The sequence below is a fragment of the Branchiostoma lanceolatum genome, chromosome 14, assembly GCF_035083965.1.
Source record: "Branchiostoma lanceolatum isolate klBraLanc5 chromosome 14, klBraLanc5.hap2, whole genome shotgun sequence".
NCBI lineage: Eukaryota > Metazoa > Chordata > Leptocardii > Amphioxiformes > Branchiostomatidae > Branchiostoma > Branchiostoma lanceolatum.
In genome coordinates this window covers 13,557,182-13,580,700 of record NC_089735.1, presented here as the reverse complement: position 1 = coordinate 13,580,700, position 23,519 = coordinate 13,557,182, and the positions used below count along the sequence as shown (strand labels likewise).

At 39.5% G+C, this 23,519-nt stretch overlaps 3 protein-coding genes across 5 annotated transcripts in view; 1 reads left to right on the top strand and 2 right to left on the bottom strand.

Annotated features, from left to right (window-relative positions):
* Positions 1-10: 10 nt before the first annotated feature.
* On the bottom strand, positions 11-4,882 carry LOC136448698 (retinol-binding protein 1-like). Its single transcript, XM_066448338.1, has 4 exons — positions 4,655-4,882; positions 2,421-2,593; positions 1,635-1,736; positions 11-337 (listed from the first exon to the last, which is right to left on the bottom strand). Exons 1-4 carry the CDS (start codon positions 4,728-4,730, stop codon positions 284-286), a joined length of 405 nt encoding a protein of 134 aa, XP_066304435.1. The 5' UTR covers positions 4,731-4,882; the 3' UTR covers positions 11-283.
* A 1,057-nt stretch (positions 4,883-5,939) lies between these two features.
* On the bottom strand, positions 5,940-10,006 carry LOC136448612 (alpha-2,8-sialyltransferase 8E-like). The gene is made up of 6 exons (XM_066448249.1): positions 9,899-10,006; positions 9,327-9,410; positions 8,884-8,969; positions 8,045-8,182; positions 7,491-7,582; positions 5,940-6,201 (listed from the first exon to the last, which is right to left on the bottom strand). The coding sequence occupies exons 1-6, from the start codon at positions 9,943-9,945 to the stop codon at positions 6,055-6,057; spliced, it is 594 nt and encodes a 197-aa protein (XP_066304346.1). The 5' UTR covers positions 9,946-10,006; the 3' UTR covers positions 5,940-6,054.
* A 4,431-nt stretch (positions 10,007-14,437) lies between these two features.
* The window catches only part of LOC136448345 (ras-GEF domain-containing family member 1B-like), a 90,229-nt gene continuing 81,147 nt past the window's right edge, over positions 14,438-23,519 (top strand). For 2 of the 3 annotated variants that reach the window (XM_066447753.1, XM_066447751.1), the window contains exons 1-2: positions 14,438-14,569; positions 20,990-21,073. In XM_066447753.1, the coding sequence (XP_066303850.1) occupies positions 21,041-21,073 (33 nt within the window). In that variant the 5' untranslated portion in view covers positions 14,438-14,569; positions 20,990-21,040. Of the gene's footprint in view, positions 14,570-19,629; positions 19,787-20,989; positions 21,074-23,519 lie in introns of those variants that run through there. The other variant, XM_066447752.1, reaches the window with a different exon arrangement.

The following is a 23,519-nucleotide window of genomic DNA, read 5'->3' as shown; positions in this document are numbered from 1 at the left end:
AATGCACGAATTGCGGTAGCAAACCCGTTATGTTTGATTTATCAGATTATTCACATGTTTACATCAATACACATGTTTACATCAATATCTCCACACGACAAATGTTCACACCATATTTCTGACACAATCGCGACAATCACAGGAAACAAATTCTTTGTATTAATTGAATTGAAGAGGTCAAGTTTTCTCAACATTAAGATCTTTCATTAATATCATAGAATACAAACAAAAGTGTCTTCATTTCCTAAAGGCATGTTTCAACCTCCTTGCTTGAAGACAAATATTAGGATCCTTTCTTGAACTCCTGATGGCAGCGGACGTCCCCGACATGGAGGTCCTGCGGGGAGGGGGAGGGAAAATGTTACCTTTGCCATAGGGTACAACTATGTAGTATATCAAGCATTCCAGTGGTCTGCGCTTCTGCCACTTACCACATCTGGTTCAAATTACTTAGAACCAGAAGGCCCGAGTTCGTGCCTGGGTAGGACACCTCTGGACAAGAGGTGCATTGAGTCATACCAAAAACTTCATAAAAATGGTACATACTTATGAAACAGTAAAACACACTCCACTACCAGTGGACTAGCCCCCTGCTGCAGTGATTGCACCACAGTGTGGCCCAGGGTTATGAAACGGGGATGGGCACCGCCCTATACACCTTATGGTGTGGGAGGATTTTAACTTTAACTAACACCGCTATATACATATATAATTGCAAGACCGATACTAGCAACCTCTACGGTATGCTATAGAAAAAGCATCAACAAGACATAGACCAACCGATTAACCCCACTCAACTGTAGCCTCCTTCGCAGACTTCCTAGAACGGAGGCGTATATATTGGGGGGGGGGGCGATTTCTTACTCGGGCCAAGGTTCTCTAATGCCGGCAAGCCGGAAGTTTCGCTGCCGAGGGAGTTATGTCGCCGAGGGACGACCGCCTTTCTAAGACTCCCTCGGCAGCGAAACTCCCTTGCCGGCATAAGAGAACCTTGGCCTGTGTAAGAAATCGTATCACCCCCCTCCCCCAAATATATACGCCGCCGTTCTAGGAAGTCTGCAAAGGAGGCTAGCTCAACTGCAAAGTAATATGTAAACGACAAAATGGCAGATGTGCATTCCGTACCACTCCCTCATTGGCCCAACTGCCAACAGTCAAATTCCGTTAAACAAACTTCAAAATGTGTTCTAATGATTGTCCTAGTTTTAACCATTTCTAAATTCCGCTACTTGAGTCACCCCTTTCCCAAATTGAAACCAACAATTGTCCTTCTCAGTCACTGCACGAAATGGCCTCGGATCCTGACGTATCCTGAAGTATCCTAACGTGATCCGGAACCTAAGATCCGAAATATTACGAAAGGATCCGGCCGGGGCCGTATATTTCTCGGCAGGCTAATGGGCATCCAAATATTGGGACTCAAGGTACCACTTACACAACTTGTGTAAGTACGTACTTACACAACTCAAATATGCAAGTGGTACCTTGAGTCCCAAAATTTGTATGCGCATTAGCCTGCCGAGAAATATACGGCCCCGGATCCGTTCGGATTCTTCCGGATCTTAGGTTCCGGATCGTCAGGATACGTCAGGATCCGAGGCCATTTCGTGCAGTGAGTTCAAAGTGACACTGACCAGGTGAAGCGTCCCGTCCACCAGTGTGTGACACCAGCCTCGGTCGGCCTTCTCCCCCTTCTGGTCTCCACACAACTTCTCACCGTCCCAGTTAATGGTGGTCTGGGATGGAAAAGCGATTGTCATCAATACAGCACAAATTGACTTGTGTTTGAAGTGTGAATCAGTACAATTCTTTGCGTTCAGAAAACTTGTTATGCCAAAGAGCAAGAAGCATAAACATCAATTGAGGCAAGGTTTGAGAACGCTTGTATAAAATGTGTCACTTAATACATTATATACAAACATAATAATCAGCACTGATATACGACAATCGATTTGTTGAAAGTGGGACAAATTCGTACACGGTACCATCGGCTTCGCCCCAGAGGTGTCACAAAAAAGTGAGTTTTCCGTTCAAAGGTCAGACGATGTCAGAACAATTTTAATGACATGTTGGTGGATGAATATGTCCTTTGAATGAATCGTTTCTCCTTGCCTTTATTACAGGTTTACGTAGCAAAACCTTTGTTGGAGCCGTTGGCATGTGAGGTGGCCGCCATCTTGAATTGTGACGTCACAGGGTTGCCATACCATTTTATTGGGAGGGGTGTTTTTTGGGGTCGCTAGCGTTCTCTCTATTTTTAACAAATCGGCACACAACTATCACACATTCAACTCAAATAAAAATACCAATTCATATCTATAAAAAGACCCCGTAATCGCTAAACTAACATAGCAAACCTGAAGGATATGTAGTACAAATACTTAATTCTAGTTTTGGAATTCTTTTAACCCGGTACCGACCTTAACCGTCCTGCCGTCCAGCGTGTGTTCCTCAAACTCCTTCCCGAGGTCGAAGTCGATCTCGTGGTTCTTGAAGGTGCTGAGCGTCTTGATGTTCATGTGGTCGCCATCTTGTGTGATCACCTTCTGAGGGCTGAGCATGTTCCCAATCTTCCTGGTCGCAAAGCCCACATCTAAGAATGAGTGAAGATATGTGATGGACCTACTTGGATTGGTGAAAATATCATCTTCCTTGATCTGTTTATAAACCTTCCTCAACCTTGATTTTTTTTTCAGGTAGTACCTTATAGCAAGATGATAATTTACAAAAATTGGTATGACGTCATGATTACGTCATCAAGAGTTATAAAGCCACGCCCATTTTTAGAAAAAAGGCTCTCCTTGGCTTGTACTACGATGTTTTTCAATACTATTTGCAGGTATGTACATGATAGTAATACATCAAGGATTATGCGAGTCAACGTTTATATTTTGAAATGACGATTTTTGGCGAATTTTTGAATCAAAAATAACAATAAAAATTTGCCAAAAATCGTGGTACCTTAAAAGAAATAGACGTGCAGTCCGTATCCCTATTTCGTGGATACCGGCGTTTTGTCAAGCGTATATCCCTTTAAGCGGGTTGGTTACTATCGCACCATAGACGCTATGCGTTTACATTTGCAAAAGCGTCTATGGTGCGATAGCAACCAACCCGCGTTTCAAAACTATTGTAGCCTGTTTCCGGGACACTAATTCTTTACATGTACACGGATCGTATTGTTCTATTTCTTTCTGTTTCTTTAAAAGGCCTGGTGTCGGATCAGGGATAATAACACTGTGGAAACGTTCACACGCTATTTTATGTTACGCTCCAAGCAGAGGAGGGGTTCCGGCTGGTTTTTGACGTGTTTTTAGGCGTTTTGTCGGGCTTTCTACTTTGTACAACTGTGGGATTTCTACAACTGTGGGTTGGGACACAAAATGAAAATGACAGTAGAAAAGTAGAAAGTCCGACAAAAACGCCTAAAAACACGTCAAAACCCAACCGGAACCCCTCCTCTGCTTGGAGAGTAACTTTGTGTTACACTTCATAAGGACAGTGTTAACTTGCTATTTTACATCATACTCGGTACGGCGATGTAAAATATGTGCCACCTTCGGCGCTGTCTAATGATAATCAAATGATATGCTAGTATATCATCAACAAATACATGTCATGATACAACGTATAAGTTACTGATATCGCTCACTAATCTATCGTCGAGTAACTTTTGTATTGGACATACTAGTATACGAAACAGCACCATTGCTGGCGTTTACGGATTTACAACAGTTCAAAGGTCACACAAACTTTTAATCACCTTTGCTTATTTTAAGACCCCCCCCCCTTTCCCCGTTTAAATCACAGTAACTGACATATGTTACATTTATATCATTACACAACAAATGTTAAAGTTTTCCACTAGGCATTTGGTTGTCTTGTAAATAACGTTGCCAACTGCAACTGAAAGGCATTGAAGGCCAACAAGTCAAGGTGGTCGTGTGTCTTAATTGTCGCTATTATATCGATCGTCGGCGTTGTTTTGAAAGTGGATACTGCCCCAGCTACAATTACCTGCGATACCGCCAACAAGACGCCCCGGGGCCCTAATGTTTACGTTTCACGATAGTAGTTCGACGTTGGAAACTAGAAATCCTTCTATATCACACTAAATTGCAGCAGTACTGGTATTTTCTCCGGACGTAATATGATTTGCCAAGTAGCCAAAACGGCAAGAAAGCTATCTCTTTTGTTCTGTCTGCACGTCAAAATGTTAGCAGAAAAGACAAGGATGAGACAGGTGCAAACTCTTTCGACGTGTACCAAACGAGGGTCCTTCAGTGCCCAAGCTACTAGAACTAACCATTTCAAGCTTCCGAATCCTTAGCTCCTAGGCTGTCTAGAGAAAACCACCTTGCCAAGGAAAATCGGATTCAAAACCACACACAGGATCAACGAAATTAACCTGATGGGATCACTGTGTCGGATTGGTAACGTATGTTCTTTCACACACATATATGTACAAGCTTGTCCGGGCAGCTAGGCTTCACACAAACGTTATCACGGATATACTAACGACAGTGCTACCTTTGTACATGTACTGTTACCCGGCATGATCAATAGGCTGATCATAGGTTAGTGGGAGTGGCAAAATCTAACCGTATCTGATTAAAAACCTTTCGACCCTCTCCACGTATCGAACGGTACTTACTCAACGCTCTCATGTACGCATCGAAGTTCTCGTTTTTAACTTGGTTCCAAGTTCCATTCAAATCAGGTCTCGACATGGTGACTGCTGTTCCGAATTCTTCTCAGCCTTGCCGCAGAAAATCGTCTTGATTCTTACAGTTTGCTTGGAGTGTTGAAAGGTTTCAGGACGCTGCGTATCAGCTGTACAGGCCTCCGTTGTTTGACGACGGCGTCACTTTTGTTTACTTTATAAAAGTGACCCTTGGTCTGAGAAGGCCACGTGACTCATTCGTGGTCTCATATATCGGGCACATATACACAGTGAGGCACGGGTATCATTGCTGACAGGTGCTAGCAACAATGGGACGACAGTGGCACGGTAGTAATATAACAGTGGTACAGCTTATTGACGCCTATTACTCTAAATGCATTTAAGTTCGCGTGGTTTTTATTTCTCGCTAAGGCGAAAATGGAGTGTTCGCGGTGGTTTTAAGTTCGCGACAGCGCTATAGTTACATACTGATACAGTGTTGGACAAAAATGTTTGCAGTGGTTTTAATTAAGTTCGCGGTGAAACGGCCGCCGCGGAAACCGCGAACATAAAACCACCGCGAACATGTCTGCATTTACAGTATCAAAACCCACGCCTAGGCACCTCTTCAAAAGATTTTGGACACTTCTTTTACTGTGTTAAGGTGATAATGATACATTCTGTCAGCCCAAGATGTCTTGTGGACATACTAGTTCTTGATATGATACCTTACGGTCACTGGAAGAAGATACAGTATATGACAATAAGATGCGCCAGGTACTGTTGTGGTGGGATTTAGGCTACTTGTGACATAACCAAAAATATGACATAAGAAGTATTCACATCGTGATAATTGGAGACAAGCGTAAACGTAAACGTTATCACTAGCAAACAAAACAATACCCAAGTTGCGATGTAGTTATCTCATCAGTGTTGACATAATGAAAATATGCAACCTGTTATCTCAATCTTTCTAAATCCCAATAAAACATAAACCACTACCCCTACTAAAAATGGGCTCGTTTGGCGTAACAGGAGAGCGTTCGACTCAGAACCAAGAGGTCCCGAGGTCGTCATGTCACCGATCTTGTGCCGTTGGGAAAGGCACATAAAACGAATTTCCTCACTCCACCCAGGTGTAAATGGGTACCTGACTACGGATGGGGAAAGTCGTATTGAGGTCACCTGGTGGCGCCGAACCGCAGCCGCCCAGCCGACCCTTGCGACAGTTCCACAAAATGCAAAGGTGGATAAGATATTATATATGTTGTGTATTGTGTGAAACCTGTAATACCTTGCATCATGCAATTCAGCGCTAGAAAGGCTGCCATTGCGGGTAATTTCTGACCAATGAAAAAAAACAAACACCAAATCCCTCCTCAATGCTGACGTCACAGTTCGCACTTGTCCGTGACGACTCTGACCACGCCCCCCGTGTGTAGGTCCCGGATCTTCATGAACTCGGCGGCCATGTCGTACATCACGTCCCGCTCTTTCTGCGGCAGGAAAATGTGCCCGACCCAGTAGTGGAACGGAACCTGGGTGGACAATGACAATGACAATGAACTTCATTGCATATTCATGCCCAGCAGGGGCTAAATGCATTAGGTAACATAAAGTAAAAGAAATGGAACGTTGCGATATATTCCATCGAAATCTACAGAGTATCTTCTCTCTTCTTGAAACATTTGTACACAAATTCACATACTTTTCCAATTATATCGTAGTTTTTAGATGACATGATATACATGTGAATAGTTCGTTATTTTTAAGATGCGCATATTTTTTGTCTAGTTGTATGGGACTTACAAGGGATCTGCGCATTTCTGCGTATAGTGAGCATTCTAAGATAAAATGTATTTCATCTTTTATACAATCATTGTCACAGAAAGTACACATTCTGTTATTTAGTCTGGTTGTACCTGGTTGGACAGACGAACGAACGTGGCTGAATCCATATTTGTACAAACTACAATGAAACCTTATATAGATTTGATATCTGAGCTCTCAACATGATTTGTGGTTATCCACAATGGGTAATGCTAGTATAGTGACTCGATAAAAATCAACATCAAAAGTGACGTTAACCAAACAATTACACGACAACGTCAAAGCATCACAATACAAGATTCACTTCGATGTAATATTAGATGAGATAACATATATGAGATGCAACAAGAACATTCTAATTTTGCTTGATGAAGTTGGGCAAAGGACAATATGTGTCTTTGGCATCTGACGTTACGAAGATTTGTAGTGGATAGAGCACACAGCTACAGAAACCTAGAATCAATAGTCTTAAAGGCATCCAGAGCATTTTATGAGACTTGAAACTTGAATACAAAAAATCCATTTTCTAGTCATTCCTACACATAGTAATTAGTTTCAATAACACTATACCATTACATATCGACATTAAAGGAGCAAAGATACGATGTCGTTGCGTGATGGGAACTGATAGAATCCAAGCCCTAATAGACTGATCCTGACTGTCCATCACAATTAGCGGTTCAACCAATGAGAGAGTGACTGCATGTCCGTCAAATATTTGCACTTTTATGTTTTAATTGTACATTTCTACGTTTTGACGGAGGTTGGCGGGGCTATGGTATCGGTCTATTTACACTAGGTGCGTGAAATTAAAAGATCACCATGTACCTTATTGTTGTTCAACTTGTGCCGCTTTTGAGCACTTTTGATAAGAAATTCTCTCGCAAATGTGGTAAACAGTGGCATTAAATGTTAATTTCATAAAGATTACAGCAACTAGAATATTTCCAGTTTTCAAGTCTCATAAAATGCTCTGGGTGCCTTTAAATGTACCCACCTTTTTACCGAATTCTGTGAATGGAAATGGCCAGAACCCATAGGCAGTGACGTCATCACACAATGTAAGCGCTGAAGATATCAGGTACAGACCTGTACAGTTGAAAAGTGGGGATAGTTTCAGTAATGTCTTGTTTTTCCATTTGGCACTTTTTTATTTCGTTCTATGGCTTTTTACGTTGCTTACAGAAAAGAGACACGGATGAAGGGGGCTAGCATGAAAACTATGAAGGAATTGTATACTTGAAAACAACACGAGAGGGTATTTTGATATATAATATTTAGCGTTAGAATGTAGTATACTAGTGTTTCATGCTTTGTATTTTACATCCTGTAGACCACGTGTGGTCATATGTGCATTTCGCCCTCTGAGCATGAATATGCAATGAAGATTATTACTATCATTATAACTTTGTGTTGAATGTGGAAATAAGAATGGTTGCAATCTTTCGAGGAAAAATTAACAATGAAAGTTATAGAGAGAGCCTGATGACAACAAGATAACAAACAACACACGAGCAAACTCAAAATAAACAAACAAATGAGCAAACAAACCTGTTGTTACGGTGACATGGTTCAGACCATGTCTGTTCCAGTAGTCGTTGATAGAAATGTAGTGCTGCGGATTCTGGTAAACAAGTTTGAGTGGTCGTCCTGCGTCCTGCAGTACCTGGTCTACCGCTAGGAGATAACCTATAGTCAGACGGACAGAGATGTGGAATAGGATTTAAATTGTTATTTTTTCAATATTTTTTTATATTTGCTTTTTTTAAATTTATTTTCATATAACAAACAGAAAACAACAGAAAAAAAATGTATGGTACATAAATCAAATAAACCGTCGCAAAATAACATCATAATCCGTACAAAACCCTATGAGGTAAATCAACAATAAGACACAAATATTTATCCCAACAAAACTTTTAAATCAAACCAGAATTAAGGAGGTAAAAAGTTATCTTCAAAAATAACAGTGATTATTGGAACAGATTCAATCAAATAAAGATAACACCGATCCTTAATCAAATCAAATATTTCATAAGAAAAACCATAACAAATAAGGGATCACAACAAAAGAAAACATGATACAATTGTTAGTTAGTTGATTTAGGAAATATTTCCTTGACTTTCCTGCCGTCTAAGTCACTTTCAAAGCACCTGTCATACCAATTATTTCAAACACGGTAAAGTCTAAATTCTAAGCTTGACCCTGCGCTCCGTAAGTGAGGTACTAGCCACTAGACCACAGTACGTGGCCCTTAACAGAGCACACGTAATTGTTTGATACTGTATGCCAATGTATGTACCACCCCTTGCAAAATATTTGAAATGGAAAACTCGGGTGGAAAAAAGTTCAGCACCAAGGACAATACCACAACGGCTAATTACCCCACCTGTCGGTTTTCTTATGAACAGCAGGCCGTAGAGGGATTCGAGCATCTCCAGTACCTCTTCTTTCTTTTTTGAGTGTTTTTGGAACCTGCATTGTACAAAATGAATTAACATTAGATACACCAAGTTCTGTAAATAAGTATTATTAAGATATTTGACATTCGTGTATTGCCTCCTTTCTTGTTTTCGATTTTCGGACTTTCCAGTCGTAGTATACGTACTTTCATGTTGCGTCTAACGAGATATACCCAGCATTGTTGACGCTTTCCACTTGTCAGAAAAGGTCGTATTCATGTATATTTTTACTGTTAACTCTAAATGTGCCTTCCATGCGCCCCTAGTACCTATAGCTAGGAAAGTGTTTTCATGTTACTACCTTATTGCCTATAAAAACACTTGAAGCGAACAGTTTTTTTTTACATATTCCAGACACGCTTTTACTCACTTTTTCATTTGATGATAAATGGCAGTAGTGATATTTCTTTTCGATCCGACGTCCTGCGCATGCGCTGTCGGAGGCAGGTTCATTCTGAAATATGAAAGTTGAAGAAACATTGGGCTGTCCTGATATATCTATAACTTGCTTGCAAATGTCTTGTTATCTTCGCCGAGAAGATTATGTTTTCGGTTACTCCAGCTGTAGGGTGGGTCTGTATGTATGTCAAGAGCATAACTCCAGAAACCTTTAATGAATCTTTATGATTTTTGGTAGGTGTGTAGTGGTTGTATAAAGGACGGTCAAGTTCAAAAATTATTTACCTGGCAGTTTTCAACAGTACTGCACCGGAATTTGCATATATGTGTGTTTGCATGTAGGCAAAAAAAGTGACAGAAACGTTGATGGATCTTCGTGATTTTTATAAATATTTACTTATTTCAGCAGGGGAAAACTTTTTAAACAAACAGGACTGAGAATAACAGTCGTACTAAACGGATGAATATTTTTTCAAATATTCCAACAAAATTAACTATAAACATAATCTTTACAGCTGTAAGATAAGCTAAACCCTCTCCTACCTAAAAACGTAGTCAGCGCCGTCAATCTGTCTACCACAGTTGCTCATGCGCAGAATACCGCTGTTACCCACAACTGCGCATGTCCGGAATTTGGCACTAGGGAAGGGCGACTTCTGTGAGTGGTGGGAAAAGATAAACGAATTAAAGACAGAGCGGAAGAAAGAAACTACACTTTCAAACATCTTTTTTTTGATCATCCCTTTCCTCAGGGCAACGTTCTTCCTTCAAACTGGATGAAGTATTTAAAAACTTTTCAACACGATCATAATTGTGACCCCTGACCTCCAATCCTTACGACTTGGCACGAAATGGACAATGAGTATGGATACGATTTTGTAATATGACGCACAAATATGTTATGTAAATATCAGTGTATTGTTTGTATATGTGTACCTAGGGCCTCTCTGAAAATCAATGCCAATCCACTGAGTAAAAGAATACAGAAATAAAATGAATAATCGTAAACAAATATATCATTGGAGGTCATGCTACAAACGGGTATATTTTTGCAGTACTTACCGTTGGAAAGGCATTGTAAAAGTGTTTAGTGACGGTGTAAGAGAACTCGGAAGGAGCGGCCTCTCCAAACGTTGTGCCGGGGGCGACGTTAGACTGTGTCGCCACCATGTTGTCACGTGCCGCGCAACACTCCTGTAACTGTTGTCTTTGTATATAAGAAACAGAAGAATAAAGACATGTGCTATAGTATCTGAGAGATATGATTCTTGTTCTTTTCATACACATAAAATCTTACTTTCAATTGACCCGTTAATTTCTGCCTATGGACCACTTCTTCCATGAAAACCTAATTTGAATGAAGGAATGAATAAATGAATGAATGAATGAATGGTTTATTTACGTCCCAAGACAAAACATACATAGCAGCCTACATTCGCTTAAGTGAAGTATGATTTACATATAAAAATTGTGGGCATATTCGGAAAAATTTGAATGAAGAAAATGATATAACGTCCCTCCAACTTACCTTATGAAATCCCTGTTTGTCGCATTTGGCGTCCATGTTCGGAAATCTTCTTTCACTGTTGTAAGGTTATACGAATCTCGGAGAGTTATAATTTGAGAGCTAAAGGAAACAGACTGCGAGTTTCCTGTCTCATCTCTATATATCAACATCGGTGCGCCTTTTACAACACTTGTGTCATCTACATCCACCTTATTTTTCCAAATTCCTGCCTTTCTTTTCCGAGGCCGGTCTTTAACAGTTACATCCATTTTGCTGTACTTTTCAAACGCTTGTGACAATATTTCTTTCAGTTCTTCTGTCACTAAGCCTTCCTTCGTCTTTCTTGATAGAATCTCACTGATGGTGTGGACGTCCATTCTTCTAATTTTCCCTGCTATTGAGTTTTCAGTTCGTCTGAATATCTTCTCTATCACGGAGACAACTTTTGTTTGAGTCAGTTCAAGTTCTTTAGTGTCTATCATGTTTAGTTTAGTCTCAAAATCTTCGGTTTCAAGAGGAAACACGGAGACCGACCTGTCACCGTTGCAAGAACATCTAGATGATGAGAGGAGCGAAGAAAACCAGCAGTCTCGTCGGTTGGGGTCTCGTCCGACGCCGAGAAGGCCATGTGGGTTGAAGACACAGTTCAGTACGCTCAGAAAGAACGCCACCACAATGGTACAGAGGTATATCCAAACTGGCGAGCGCCAATGCAGCCGAGGTAGTCGGTTCCAGCTTCTACATCTGCCGATAATGTAGCCGACCGCCATGTTAGGAGGAACACACCACTGTCACAGCGATAATGTATTCTTGTAGACGGCGCAAACTGAAGCTCGTATGTGCCCCTTTCTAGTAGCAAACCTGGAAGATTATCAGTAAACTCATTGTCACGTTTGTGAAGGTTAGACATCCAGGTAAACAATATCTAAAGAGAATTCAAACTCTACAACTGGATAAGAATTCGGAGATTAAATTCATTCTCAAAAGGTTTGCAGCTTTCCGTTTATACTGATGAAGGTCTTTAGAATTACACACGTACCTTTTCTAGTTTTCTGTGCTTTCTCCTACGCTATTACGTATACGAGATCGTTAGTTCATATAACTACATAAAGGCATGCCGAAGTGAGAAAGAAGTGCACATATGCACACAAGACGAGTGCGTGCACAGGATCCGGACTTGAGACGTGCAGAACATATCAGAGCCATACATCTGCTTGGAGATCAGCCTCTGTATTATATAGTAACACTTACTAACAGCAGCCCATGGCGGTGTAGCCTGGATGTCAGACCCCCAAACTCTGAAATATATATAGATATGTTAGAGTTTGGGGGTCTGATAGATATGTTAGAGTTTGGGAGTCTGGCATCCAGGCTAATGGCGATGTGGATGTCTGAATGCCTTCAATCGGGAGTAACAGATTGTCTGCATCTCCAATTTGTAGACCTTTTCTATGTTTCGTCGTCAGTTGCATTTTCGCACATTTTGTTGGAAAGAATTGAAGGGTTTGGTCCTCCCTTTATTCAATTAATTTTCCACACACACCGGCCTCTATGATATGAAGGGATTAAGGAATAATACACTTTAGATTAAGACTTGGGACCAGGCGAATTTTGGTTCACTAGTTTGAGAGCGAAAGTGGTTCAGCAACAACGTTGTATGTTCAGGCCCCCTGTCATGGTTTCCAAGTCTCATTTTACATAGTTACACTGAGAGAAACCAAGCTTTATAATATTTAGCATAATCGGATCAATCTTCTACTGATTTAAACCTGTGCCATATTTAGTTTCTCTCGGGAAATGTGTGTCAACAACGTTTAGTAAACAACAGGACTATTAGATAGACTGCTCTGCCTAACTCCTTTACAAGAGCACCGGCAAAACTAGCTGGAAACTCCCGGCCCATCGCGCCAGAATATAAAGACCCTCATACTCATCGATAAAATTACGAAACATTTTCTCGTGTGCATCTTTGATTGACTACTGTAAATGCAGAAATGTTCGCGGTGGTTTTAAGTTCGCGGTTTTCGTGGCTACCGTTTCACCGCGAACTTAAAACCACCGCGAACATTTTTGTCCAATAGTGACTACTGTAGCAGTTTGTGACTATAGTGCTGCCGCAAACTTAAAACCACCGCGAACACTCCAATTTCGCCTGCTTAGCGCGAAATAAAAACCACGCGAGCTTAAATGCATTTACAGTATTTATGTCTTCATTTTCAACTTGCACAGTGATCAAAAGCACCCCCCTCCCAATATTTCGTATAACTTGTGTGTTTTACGTGAATAAGTTATGTATGAATGATAAATTTGAACAACATTTGACATGTGCATGGAAAGACAACTTACATGCGTGTCCGGTTCTGTCTCTTCTTGTCGCGTTATAGATTACCGGTAGCTTCGGTTATTAATCCTTTTCAGCCTATGTTTTGCTGACATCACAATGAAAGGATCGCATAACCTACAAACAAGATTTACCAATAGCAACAGGGTTTAGTTTTTTTCAATTGAGATTTTTGTAGACGATATCTGTTCATTCACCCGGCCGTCTTGTCATTGGTTGAATGATTAAGGGTCAAAGGTTGATAAGTTGATGACTTGCTTAGTTCGATATGGGCGAGGAAAGGAAGTGGTGTTCTACTTTAGTACTTATGAGGTGATGACGATGTGCAGTCACATTGAAATAAACAAACAACAAACAAACAAACAAGCAAACCCACTTACTGATGAATATATCTTACTTCACTTCGGGATCACGGATGCTTGTGCAAGGAGATCTAAAATTCATTAAACTTCTTTGGTTACTAATAACTTTCTACTTATTACAGCAATTCGGCAGTTTTAGAATTCTTCGCTAGATGTCGTAAATGAGCATCAAAAATTCTAGACTGAAGGCGAAGGAAGTCAGAAAGATTGAGAGAAAGATACAATAAAACTGCATCGGAATTCTGAAAAGTTTCCTTTTTTCATTGCATACAAAAACAAAAGAACAAGCTAATTGATTAAAACCGTCCATTGGCCAAAAAAAAATTTTTTTGCAGACTGCTAAAGTTATGTGTGAACAGAATAGAAAACATATATGCATGATTTTTGCAAATACGTTGATCGTACACTACAGCGTCTAAAGGCATCCAGAGCATTTTATGAGGCTTGAAACTTGAATAAGAGAACTCCAATTTCTATTCATTCCTCGACTAATGAGAGAGTGACTGCATGTCCGTCATCAAATATTTGCATTTTTATGTTTTAATTTTGCATTTCTATCGTTTTGACGGAGGTGGGCGGGGCTATGGTTTCGTTCTATTTACACTAGGCACGTGAAACTAAAAGAATACCATGTAGAATATTTTTGTGCCGCTTTTGATCACTTTTGACAAAAAAATTCGCACGCAAATGTGGTAAACAGTGGCATTAAATGTCAATTTCATAAAGATTACAGCAACTAGAATATTTCCAGTTTTCAAGCTCATATTAAAATGCTCTGGGTGCCTTTAAAAAGTTTTCCCACTATCGACTCTAAAAAAAACAGCAGAAGTCCGTGAACCAAAAAACAGAATCACTCCGGCCTGCCGTCAGTGCGCATGTGCAGTTATTGATCCAAAATGGCGCTGGAACACAAACACAGACATCGGGTCCAAACGTCACATTTACCTTAGCAGCAGCTCAACAGCCCGCCATGTATCGCTAACACTGAGCTACAACTCGTAAGGGTAAGGAATCTTCCCTTTCCTTTTGTCTGTATGTCTATTTTCCGTGTCCAGCTTTAGGGGGGCTAGGTTTCCACGGTGCGCCGCTAGGTGCTTTGTTATCTTACATAGCGGGACACTTTTAAACCTGAACCGAGTTTTTCAAGGCCAGATTTTTTTTACAGGTGCTCAACTCAAAAATTAATGTTTACATAATCCTTGAAACATTTCTAACTAAATGCATACGTATACTGATATTATGGTACAGAGGTGTATTTAGGACTGTTGATGTTTCCGTATTGGTGTTTTTCTTATGATTTCTGTGTTGTTGAAATAATTTTGATCATGAGTGGACAGTGTTAGACAGGTGAGTCATGATGACGTAAGTTTAGTTGTTCTCTTTGGATCGAACTACAATGTACTTGGAGTTTCTTTTGTTTGTTTCATGTACATGTATGCCCAGTAAACAAAGACAAGAAAATAAATTGTAGATCTGTTGTTTCAGTATGAATTTATGTAACACCAAGGAGGTTGGCAACACTGGCTTTATTATGAATTACAGTATATGGCAATCATTTGTATGCCTTTTTTCTGTATATTTCAACACCAAACCATTTATCATTCACTCAATTATAAAAACAACGAATAACTGTATAGCCCATAATCGTAAAGTTCGGTGTGTTGTATAAAATCTTGGCCGATTATGTCGTAAAATTACCCAAAACTATAGGTTAAATTTTCGGTGTGCAAATGTACTTACGGGCGTGGGGACGCCGTCTACCGTTCAACAATCACACTCATTAAAGTTTTGTTTCTTGCTTATGCTTGCAAACAATCGATATTGGTGCCTTTGACTTACGTTAATCTAATTATCATATCTCAATATGATGTAAAAGTGATCAAACATAGACGTAAGTTTGCACATGGCCCCATGTACATGTATGAAGTGCATGTCTATAAATGGGAATCCTTCACCCAAGGTTATCAGTTCAAGATTTAAATTTAGTCCAAGGTAAGATAAACTAAATCTTTTACCTTCAGGCAATGCTAAAGAAGGGATCAGAATGTCAAATAATTGATATGAAATGAGTAGTGCAAGAAATAGCATAATTCTTTTTAGAAATAGCTGGGAAATGGAAAAATTGTTTATTCAAAATAGCTGTTTTTATCACAAATCATGCATATAATGCATATTGCTATCTCATTAAAGATTGGTTAATCAAAGGTTATAGCAGAGATTAGCGTCAGATTTTGGTAAATTACGGTAGATAATGATGACGGCTTTAGAGAATAGCTACTTAACGAGGCATTTTTAATCAGTAAATGAACACTAAATGCGGTTCCTGTTCCCGGTGCTACTTGATTGTTAAGTACATGTGAATGACCTTGTTGTGTGATTACATCCTGTTACGTTATTCCGTTAAAAAACTCTCAACATTCAAGGGTATAGACTTTGTAAACACTGCTTAGAATGTAAGTAAAAAAGATTAGACTTTCATTTCGAAAGTTTCAACAGTATTCTTAACAACTATGAAGTATTCTAACCAACTATGAGTATGAAGTTGCTTTATGTTTTGAGTAACTTGATTTTCCTTTTTCAGTGTTGAAATGCTTTGACCATTATCACATTCCAATTCATCGCTTTGATTGAATATGATACAAGTATATGATACATGTATCTTGTTTCCAAACTTGAAAGAAAATAACACAAATTATAACCTAAAAGATATAAAATCTCCTTCCCAAAGCTATATAAAAGCTGTATTTGGTGATTCTAATCTTTTCTGTTTGTTTGAATGAAAGAAAAATAAATAGCTTTTCACAGCCAAAGGGCAGAAAATCCTATAGTAGCCTTCGTCAGAAATCTTCAAGCAAAGTAATCACCTACAATCTTATCAACGAAATAGGATACCTGCTTTTTCATGCACACAAAAGACAGGCTTTTTCGGAGTATAAAACCAAGGCTGAATCCTGAAGTCTTTGTCTTGCGACCCTTTACATTAGACTTTACCCATTCAGCCCACTATTTGTACATGTTGAGGTCACCGATAGAAAAAACACTGATGTTTACTGTGAGTGTTTAATCTTGGCTTGCACGGCAGCTACCAATGTGCAAGGACTCTTCTGTATTGGTGAATTAATAGATTGTATCTCTAGATACCTGTTTTACAACTTGGAGCACTGTATAAAACATAAATGGTAACAATTTGTAGTTGGATAATATTATTAAAGGTATCTCAGTAAAAGGTACAATGAAGAATGTTAGCAGTAATTTAGTATTGAGTAATAAAAGTCCAATCACAAATACTATTACCACAAAGCCTCAGTCAATACTATTTCTGATGGCATTAGGCCACACCATTTTAATTTCTTGGTGAACTGAGTTTAAAAAAAAATGCTAGATTGGAAAATCAACAGGAAAACAATCTCAGAGGAAAGTTTGTATTTTGTTGCACACAATTTCAGGGAGTGAACAGGGTCAGGTGCACGTTTTCACCCCAGCCTTCTGTTTTCATGATTTTTTTTTGTTGCTAAAAGATTAAATTGGTGTGGCCTTAATTAGATGTGTATTCTTAATACAGATTGGATATTTTTTTTTCAAACTGACATTTAAAAAATCGGATGATAACAGATGAGGTGGCACCAATTCAACTTGTTGGTTATGGGATTAAAAGAAAATGATGCCAGATTATTCATGGATTTTTGCCAGATTAAAAAGTGGAGCCTTATAAAGCAGGTTTAACTCTATGGTTCACACATTTTTAGGGTCTCAGAAAGAATAGAATAATATTGAACTTGAAATTTTCCTTCCTTCTCAGTACACTACAGAACATGGTACCCAGGATTATTCTTCCAATGCTTGCCATCCTATAGTCCATACCAGACTAACTATGCCGGCTATAGGGAGAATATTTGCCGGGGGACTTTGGCCATCGAGGGTATCATTCGCATGCCTAGGGTTGCAATATTGGACCCTCTCTCCATAGCCGACTCCCTTCATACAACTGACTCGATTTGGCCAATTTCTACTATTTTCCCTGCGACCCGCAGAGACTGGTAGAGCCTAGCCATTCGAGCTGTTTCTCAGTACTCTCCAAACAGAGGAGGGGTTTTGGCTGTTTTTTGACATGTTTTTAGGCATTTTATGTCGGGCTTTCTACTTTGCTATTCTTTTTTGTCTAGTGTGGGTTGGCTCTGCTTGGAGAGTAGTTTCTCAGAAAGAGGGCATCACCTTGTATTCTCCAGAAGCCATGGCTAGGTCTATGCATGAAGCAGTGGGGTACCATTCATATTCATTATTCCTCCAAGTTGAATCATTATTCCTTGTTTGTTGATGGTTTTCCATTGTGTGTTGGCCTGGTTGGAGGTACTCTCGAAACAGAGGAGGGGTTTTGGCTGGTTTTTGACGCGTTTTAAGGCGTTTTTGTCAGGCATTCTACTTTGTCATCTTTTTTTGGGGGGTTGGCTATACAAAAAAAAGATGACAAAGTAGAAAGCCCGACAAAAATGCCTAGAAACAGGTCAAAAACCAGCGGAAACCCCTCCTCTGCTTGGAGAGTAGGCTGGAAGGGAGTGACAGGCTGTTACTAATCACTTTAACCACGCTGTGTGCTGAGGCGGAATTCCAGTAGCCGCCTGCTGTTTTATCCCGTCCCCGGGGAGTTTCCAAGCATAGAAATCCCAATCCTCCAGGCTGATTCTCAGATGTCAGCTGGTACATTTACCCGATACCAAATATCAATAGTAGTACATCTGGTATCAAGGTAATTGTAAAATGTGTGCTGGTATGCTACATGTACAACATACTGTTTGTTGTCTTCTCTTTTTTGATTGGAATTATGAAATTTTTCTTGTTCGTCCAATATCTGATTTGTTGTCAGTATGGTGTCAGTATTTTTAAGCCCATCACATTAAAGTTTGCTATGATACATGTATTGATAAGACCCATTGATTTGTATATAATATGCAAGATCTGGAATCTGATTGAAGCCTTGGCAAAAATTTGTTGCTGAAGTAGGGTTTGACTAGATTTATGACTGATAAATACAAGAATATAGATTGTTGTAATCAATTGATAGTGCTGACATATGATAATAAAAAACTGAATTGGAATATCCTACTTTGAAGTGAACTGAAAAAAAACCAGCGCCCTTTGTTAAAGGGTGTACAGTGCAAATATGTGGCAGTTCAATAGGGTAAGCTGCACAGTTCCAGTAAGTTGTGGTCTAAACACAAGCATGTTCTCGTTAACATAGTGATGACGGAAATATAGGAAGTCACATACCAACCTCTTAGGCCACACCATTTTAATTTCTTGGTTTAATAACAGAATTAAAAAAAAAGTAAAATTGATGCACACAATTTCAGGGAGTGAACAGGGTCAGGTGCAAGTTTTCACCCCAGCCTTCTGTTTTCATGATTTTTTTTGTTGCTAAAATAAAAATAAAAATCTGTTAACCAAGAAATTGAATTGGTGTGGCCTTAGGCTTAGGGAGGACAGTTTCAAGAAGTAGGATTTTTGTTAACTGAGCACATGGAATTTTCTTTTGTCAAGTATATCTTTTGAAAACCATGTTTCTATTTTAAGGCGTCTGTCTTTGAATTTAGCAATTCGTGTGTTCACATTGTAATAGCAAGGAGCTATAGCTACAAGCTGACGCATCATTGTTCAAGAGCGACGACCGCCCTTGAACTACGATACGTCAGTTTGTAACTATAGCAATGTGAACAGTTGTTATCACATAACTACAAAGTTGTATGATGTCCTGACAGCGAGATTTGAAAATATGGAAGAGACCAAATTGCCATCAATGAGTTCCTGCTTAAGTCAGGGTTAGGTAGAAGACATTCTGTGAAAAAGTTGCTCCACTTTATTTTTGCCCATTAAGATATATTTCAAACGGAATGGTTTATGGTAAAATGTCAGTTTCATAGTGGAAATCGATCTTTACTCCATATTTTATCTATTGTTGATGGGAAACCCTAAATTTCTAAGTCCTGGCCACAGTGAGAACAGCACCCAAAGCGTGATGACAGGCATGTCAAGGGTCACCTGATGCCAGTAGAATGGCCGTCAGGGCTTTCCCACGTTTGCCATTGTGCCAGACACCCCTGAAGGGTTATTAAAGCTAACGGTTTGTTGGGAGAGGGTGTACCCGTTTGGATAGGCTCAGCACACCTACATTGTACGAAATCTGCGGCGGGATAAAATATGGCGTTGGTTTCTATTGAGGAAGCAAGGTAAGGTTGTTAATATCGGGTCTAAAATTACGAAGGCAAGAATTTAAAGAAAACTGGTAGATGATGATCTAACGGTTTTGTCACAGTTTGTCTTTTAAATCGATTCAGATAAGATGTAAGATTTAAGATTTATCTTTTTGGTGATAAATTTCTTTTAACAAATTCTCTTTATGCTTCCAATATTTTCTCACTGAATGTTGCTTTTGTAATGCAGAGGAGATTGATATATCAAATGGTTGGTCAAGTTGCTAAAAGGTCTCTAGAAAAGTGTTTAGACTAGAAATGTACACGGATCAACCTGGTTGTAAATTGTAGTATAAACATGATAAAACATTGTCACACCAACAGTGGCATGGAGGGGCAAAAAATACAAGTTGCAGGCTAACATAGAGCAAGATTTTCTGTAATCCAACATTGATCTTGGCACAAATCTGTACAGAGGGCTGCTTTTCTGGCAACAACTTGAGTTTCTTCATGTTTTATTACCCTACTTCCACCTGTTTATATTACCATGACGAGGACAGAGCATATATTATGTCTGCTTTATACACAAAAGCTAAAATGTTGCCAACACACTTGTGGTAAAGTAAGGGTCACTGTAGTTTATCATGGTGTCATGACAACTGACATCAACCATTTGTTTCAGTAACCTATTTTTCTATTAAACTGTAGGGGAAAGAGCATGCAAGACAACTCCCTTTTTTCATGACATAGACAAATTATGATATTCATAACTGAATGCCTATTTTCTGTACTCTGTACTGAAGCTACATGTAAGTGTCTGTGTTGGCCTGATTATGATAATTTGAACATCAACAATGTTAATTTTCACTACTCTGTACAGCAGCTAATGCTGATACTATAATGAGTATAATGTGGTTTTATACTAAGCAGTCTACATTATTTTGTGAACTGTGGAATTGTTATTTCACTTTAGATATGGTTGAGACGGCTGTTTGATGTTTTTTTGAATGCCAACCACTTTTTCATGACCAACAGGGAAGAAGGAAAGCTCTTTATTGGCTTATCTCAAACTTGAAACATTGATTTCCCGAAGCAACAGAAGAGGCCCTCTCCAGATGTCGTGGTCTGGTAGTCACTCTTTCCACTTCAGTCAGCGCCGGGCTCACGCTGCGTACTTCGTCCGATCTCCAGAGGTCACGCGTACTCAAGTGCCTGCTTTTCTCCCTGTACCCGTTTTAGGTTTTCCGTGTAAGACAAGACCTGGGCAGTGAGAGAAACACACGCGGGAGAATGGGGTCCGACCTGCTAGCCATACAACTGGAGGTAAGTTTGAATTGAGTTCGCTAATTGTTTCTCGATGTGATAATTGGGGCTGAAGCCTTTGTGTAGGGGAGGGTTTGGGGGATGGAAATGGGGTGATTTGTTTTTATTTGAAAGCAGCAGTTCATTGTAAAGGGGTACAGTTGTTACTGTTGAACATACAATGCTTCCCACAATGTCTATTGTGTCATGGGATGTCAGTGAGGGCTCTTTCAATTGCAACAATGACATGTTTTGGAAGGGGGGATTCTTTTCACGGGCTTTCAACGTCATCTTCCACTTTTTCAATTAGCGACAGTGTGTTAGTTCATTTGCTGCAATTGTATGCAGAATAAGTCCGACTGGTCTCAAATGTGTACACTCTGATTCATGAATATCCACAATAACAACATGTAAATTTGTTATATATGGACATGTAAGCTGCTTAGGAGCCAAGGGGGGCAACTTTAATCCCTTTATAGAAATGTGTGTTATGCAGAAACTTATAAACGGATTCAGCGAATCGGTTTTTCATAACAGTAAGTACTTAAGAGTCGATACAAAACATAATAATGTAGTTGAGGGAGCTGGTACCAAATACAGCAAAAGAACAGGTTTGATATTAACGTGGTCACACAATTTGAACACGCAGACCCGTATGGTCACAAGTGATCAGAAAAAAATCAGTTGAAACACTGAAAAACACTTAAACAATCGTTCTATCATGAGACAATACAGATGAAAGCGGTAACTTCCCTCTTGAAAATTCCAACGAATATGAGCACCTCCACATGGGGTGCCCCACCTAGTCTAGTACACCATATATTACATGCGTAACAATAGTCCACAGCTTTTGTATTCGGTTGATTTCTTGGCAGGCTCCCATTTTGTAGGTGACAGACTAAAAGAGGAGGGTCTTTCAGTGCAGGACTGTCTCCAGTATCTGTCCCTCCATCCCGGGATTGAAATTTCCTCGTCCGAACTCCATGACATGAAACTGAAGAAAAATGTTTTTGCATAAGCTTAGAATGAAAGATTTAACAACAAACATGGACTCCCAAACAATGAGTGGGATGGAAGAAAATTCACACTGAAGACAACCCTGCTTTCTGGCTGTTTTTACTTTGTTTACAGTGTTTTTTCAAGAAAATGATTCAAGACCTAAGAAGGTGATTGATGTCATTCTGTCCCGGTGATTGTGAGGTAAATTGAAATGGGAGGAGGGAAATTGTACTCTTTCTTTGAACCGTTTTCTCATGGAATGCGGCATTGCACCCCCGCGGAACAGCCAGTGTAGTCTTTCATGTATCGTTTTGCTGTTTTCTTTCTTTAGTCAAGACCTGTGTGTTTATTTCTCCCCACAATATTTTGTGTCTAACTGTTAAAGCTGTAGTAAAAGGAAAAGTCACACACTTTGAAAGTAAATCACAATATTGAAAAAGAGGAAAATTTAAGCATAAGACTGTTGTAAATTATAGATGATTTGTCACTTGCAAAGTTATACAAATAATCTAATTGAAACTGCCAGCTTGACTCTTTTTGAATTTTATGACAAATTCTGACAAAAGGACATTTTTTACAAGAACTTTCTCAATATTTTATGTTATCTGTTATTTAAGATACACTTTTCCTTATACTGTACCAATCAGACAGATTTCACATTTTCTTCATTTTGTCCGATATACGAATAAGAATTACATTGTTGACATAAACGTCTAGCGGACATTTGATGACTCTAATTATATCTGCCGTTATTCATGTTCAAATCATACAACAAAGTGACTGTGTATTTCTTGTGCTAGAGCGATATCATTACCAAGTGGGGCGCTTAAAGAGCACATCTCTGCAAACTGTCAGTCTGCGAGAGAACACACAAAGCTGTTGTGTAAACATAAAACATTGAACCCTCTCCTCTTACAGGCTTTGTGGAAGTCTGTTTAAAGAGGGTATAAACATTTCCCCATCAGATACTGCCAGGCAAATGGGTTGGCATTGTTGATGAGGCAGTGTTTGGGTAGGACTGTGGTCTGTGTGGATGTGGGAACAAGGGGCTTAGTGATGGGTGGCATGCGGTTAGGCTTAGGAACCAGTTAACTTGAGCTGGATGGATTCAGCAAGCTGACAACAGCTTGTGAGGATTTGGGTTCAGATCCTAGTCTGTTTTTCACTGCTCATCCGTTGAGGCAAAGGGACTAGAATGATAGGCACGTGTGTGGCAATTTTATGAGTGCAGCAATCAGTGTTAAGCCGATGGGAATTGGGGTACTGGAAAATTTGAGTTCTTTTCCGTTCTCTGTAGAAATATACAATGTTGACTTCATGACATAAGGCCACACCATTTTAATTTCTTGGTTAACAGAATTTAAAAAAAAATGCTAGATTGGAAAATCAACAGGAAAACAGAATCTCAGAGAAAAGTTTGTACTTTGGTGCACACAGTTTCAGGGAGTGAACAGGGTCAGGTGCAAGT